Genomic DNA, 3,725 nt, shown 5'->3' on the forward strand with positions numbered 1-3,725 from the left:
AAAATAAAGTCTTTATTGTCATTGTATTGTGCAAAATACAATACATTTGGGAAACTCTATCGCTGCACACACACATGCCGCCTTTCACTTTTTCTTATGCTTATTAAATAGACAATTAAACCTTACAATGACATCCCAATGAACAAAACATCTAAATGATACAGTTGGTGTAAGAATTTGTATTGACCACCAGATAGCGGGGTAGAGCACTGTGCCAAAAGCTTCGAAGCATCAACGCAGTTTGTTGCAAAAGCCTCACTGCTTCAAAAGCCTCGTTTGGCACATCCCTTTCGCGCTACAATAATGTGCTCTCGACATTTGTCATTAAAATAACGCCACAGGACTTGGATTGATAGAAATGTTTGGCAACTCAGCTGGACTTTTACTTTAAGCAGGACTTTTATTTTATACTCCTCTATGCCGGATGTTGTAGTTAGATATGTTGATGAGTCTTTGCGGTGTCAGCCCAGCAAGACTAGTTGAGCGGAAGAGGACACAGGTGGAGGGCATTACATGTAACTCCAAAATCAATAAACTCCCGTTGTCTTCAAGAGTTTCATCAGCTAATCGGAAATGTTTTCTCTTTCGACTTCCCTTCAGCCACAGGTATCAAATCGCTGTCTGTTGAGGACAGCTGGTTTCATAACTTGTAACGTTACGCAGGCTAGCTGGTTAGCTAGCATATATAACAAGCAGCACTTTAATCTTAAAATTTGAGCGAATAGTTTTTGAACACCGTGCTGAAAAGTCGATGATATGTTATTAGTCTAGTCGTTGTTATAGCTCACTTGATTGCAGTGTTATTGACGGTTTCTGTTTATACAAATGCTGTTTGAAGACATTGATATGCGTAACGTAACCAGTGTATAAACATGCATCACAACAGAAAGGTTTTTTTGATCATTTAATCCACCACAGTGTTTCAAGATGTTGAAATTACACTCTAACTAGATGGCCATCTTTAAATATCTACACAAAGGCCATAGCATTGAAATGACATGCATATGGATATTATATGTATACTCTCACACTTTAACTGATTCTATTCTAGAACACTTCATGCTTATCTTATCAAAATATGGCAGTGTGCAGGCCATAGCATTGAAATGACATATGGATATTATATGTATACTCTCACACTTTAACTGATTCTATTCTAGAACACTTCATGCTTATCTTATCAAAATATGGCAGTGTGCAGGCCATAGCATTGAAATGACATATGGATATTATATGTATACTCTCACACTTTAACTGATTCTATTCTAGAACACTTCATGATTATCTAATCAAAATATCAAAATATGGCAGTCGCACACCGGGAAAAAAAGTGCAGCGCCTCGTCTAGGAGAACTCGCAGGTATCACACATGTTCAGTTCAAGCAGCGGTCTAAAACAGTTTATTTTTTATTTAAGTTCACTTTAAGAATTAACAAAAAAGCAGCATACATGTTTAAAAAAACAGCAAAACTGAAAGAAAATGCGCGAGTTAGAGCTCTATATGAGGCATACAGCCTCAGAAAGACAAACGTTTCACTGAAAAATGCACAATACACTATTTTCCAGCCCAGGGTGAAATCTATATGTAAATTAACGATTTGGGACTATTGTAATTTAATGGGAAAACTATGTGAGTGGCGCTCTGTGGAGCGGCAGGATTTCTGCTGCATAAAATAAACATATCAGTTTGCTTTCTCACGTTACTAGCTTTAAATATGCAACTTGGCTGGCTAACAAATGCATTAATGTGACCAGCTGGATATAAACTAATGCTGGATTTTTTTTCTCTCACATATGAAATACTTGGCTTTGCTGTTTATCTCCCCAGGTAACAGTCCAGTTGAGTCACCTCATCAATGCCCTGCACTCTCTGAAGGGTTCAGTGAGCAGCAATACTTCAGTCAATCACAAACACAGAGAGAACATACCAGAACAAGATCTGAACTGCACAGAGGTAATTGCATTCATCTGTACACTGATAAATACTTTACACATGTAGGTTTTCGGAGCCTCCCCTTTGTCCTTTGAAGTCATTTATTTCCATGGAAATGTGGTTAATAAATTGAGCAGTTGAATGTTAGCAGCTTTCAAATTAATGATGCTCTTCTGAATCCTAACAGTGTTTTTCCTTCTTAAATTCTGCATCTGTGGTGTTGTGCTGGGAAGCCATCACTGACCCTCAGGGATTTAGGTTTGACAGATCTCGGGGTCAGCCAGCTAGATGAGCTGGTGCAGAAGCTTCTGCCCTGTGTTACTCAGCGGGAGTCGCTCTCACAACTGAGGAGTGTGCCAAATATCTGGAGGACTTCCCATCTTTCCTCAGATTCATTCTTTCACAACAAACATGGTGAGACACAAAGATTGTCCTTCACGTTCTTGATACCTGAGCCAATGACATAAATCCTAAGCTTTGTTAAATTTGCTGTTTCTTTAACACTTTTAAGCGTTTTCCTGTGCCAAAAATAAATAAATATAAAATGCACATTTGTGAATGAGACTACTTAAATCTCCCTCATTAGGACCTTTTTTTCTTACCAATAGACCTTTTATTTGCCATTGCATTCATGCACTCAACAGTTCACACAATAGTTAACTGCTGCAGCCATCATTGTAATCTTGATTATTATATAATTGATTGTGCAGCTTTCTCATGTTGTAAGACTAAATTTACCACACATGATGTATTAACTGTTTAATTTCTGCTTTCCTTTTCAGGGTTTTCAAGAATGGGCGGTGTTACTGCTGTGTTCTCTAAGCAGAACAAGTCACCTCTCCAAACATTATGTACAGATCTCAAATATTTGCCATGTAAAGTGTGAAGTATTTTGTTATTCAGTTGTCACTCAGTAAACAGGCAACTTCATTTGACATGATCTGTGTTTTTTCCAGCTGATATTCATAAAATATTAATCTTTTATTTTCAGTGATGGTCCCAAATCGAGGCTTTAAAACTCTGAAGTCAAGAACACGCCGTCTACAGGGAGGCTTAGACAGTACAGCGGAGCCTGAGGGATATACACCATCATTTATGAAGGTCACGCACAGTAATACAGCACTTTCTTTTAAATGATGTTAACCTAATGTAGTGTTTATTTACTTAAAACACAAAGAGATAGTTCAACAAAAAATTAGAACTGGCATCATTTACTCTCACCCTCATGTTCTTCCAAACCTGTATGACTTTGTCTTCTGTGGAACACAAAACAAGATATTTTAATTATGTAACTAGATAAGACTCATTTCCTGCTGAAACTATTAGACTCTAAATGATTAACTTAGATGCGTTAAAGGCGACGGTGACTTACATATCAAAACGGCCTGACCAGATCAGTGCACAGAAAATTTAGGCTTGGTTCTCACGCAGTACTATATTTGATGAGCTTTATGTATGTGCAGTGATCGGTGTTCATATGTGAATAAGAGTTGGTTTCTCTTAATCTTTTAAACAGCATAATGAAAACAATATTTGTATTTAAATTATTTTCAGAGCTGTGCTTCCTGCACAACCCTGGGAGTAATTTTTCTTAAAAGTCCGTATAAAGCAATATTAAAGGTAGAGCCCGACCGATATATCGTTTAGCCAATATTATCGGCCGATAGGAGCCTGTCGCCGATATATCGGTATCGGCGAATCCGATATGAACATTGTTTTTACAGAACATAACGCAGATCAAATGCTTCTGAATGGTGTAATTACTTAGTTTGTCCAGCAGAGCGCGCTCCAT

At 37.7% G+C, this 3,725-nt stretch overlaps 1 protein-coding gene across 2 annotated transcripts in view; it reads left to right on the forward strand.

Annotated features, from left to right (window-relative positions):
* The first annotated feature begins 412 nt into the window (after nt 1-412).
* The window catches only part of LOC107691224 (ATP-dependent zinc metalloprotease YME1L1), a 13,255-nt gene continuing 9,942 nt past the window's right edge, over nt 413-3,725 (forward strand). Inside the window, exons 1-5 of one of the 2 annotated variants that reach the window (XM_016489731.1) lie at nt 413-606; nt 1,829-1,954; nt 2,167-2,347; nt 2,716-2,808; nt 2,925-3,034. In XM_016489731.1, coding sequence (XP_016345217.1) covers nt 574-606; nt 1,829-1,954; nt 2,167-2,347; nt 2,716-2,808; nt 2,925-3,034 — 543 coding nt within the window. In that variant the 5' untranslated portion in view covers nt 413-573. The remainder of the gene's footprint in view (nt 607-1,828; nt 1,955-2,166; nt 2,348-2,715; nt 2,809-2,924; nt 3,035-3,725) is intronic. The other variant, XM_016489740.1, reaches the window with a different exon arrangement.

Source organism: Sinocyclocheilus anshuiensis, unplaced genomic scaffold, assembly GCF_001515605.1.
Source record: "Sinocyclocheilus anshuiensis isolate Anshui unplaced genomic scaffold, SAMN03320099.WGS_v1.1 scaffold894, whole genome shotgun sequence".
NCBI classification, from domain to species: domain Eukaryota; kingdom Metazoa; phylum Chordata; class Actinopteri; order Cypriniformes; family Cyprinidae; genus Sinocyclocheilus; species Sinocyclocheilus anshuiensis.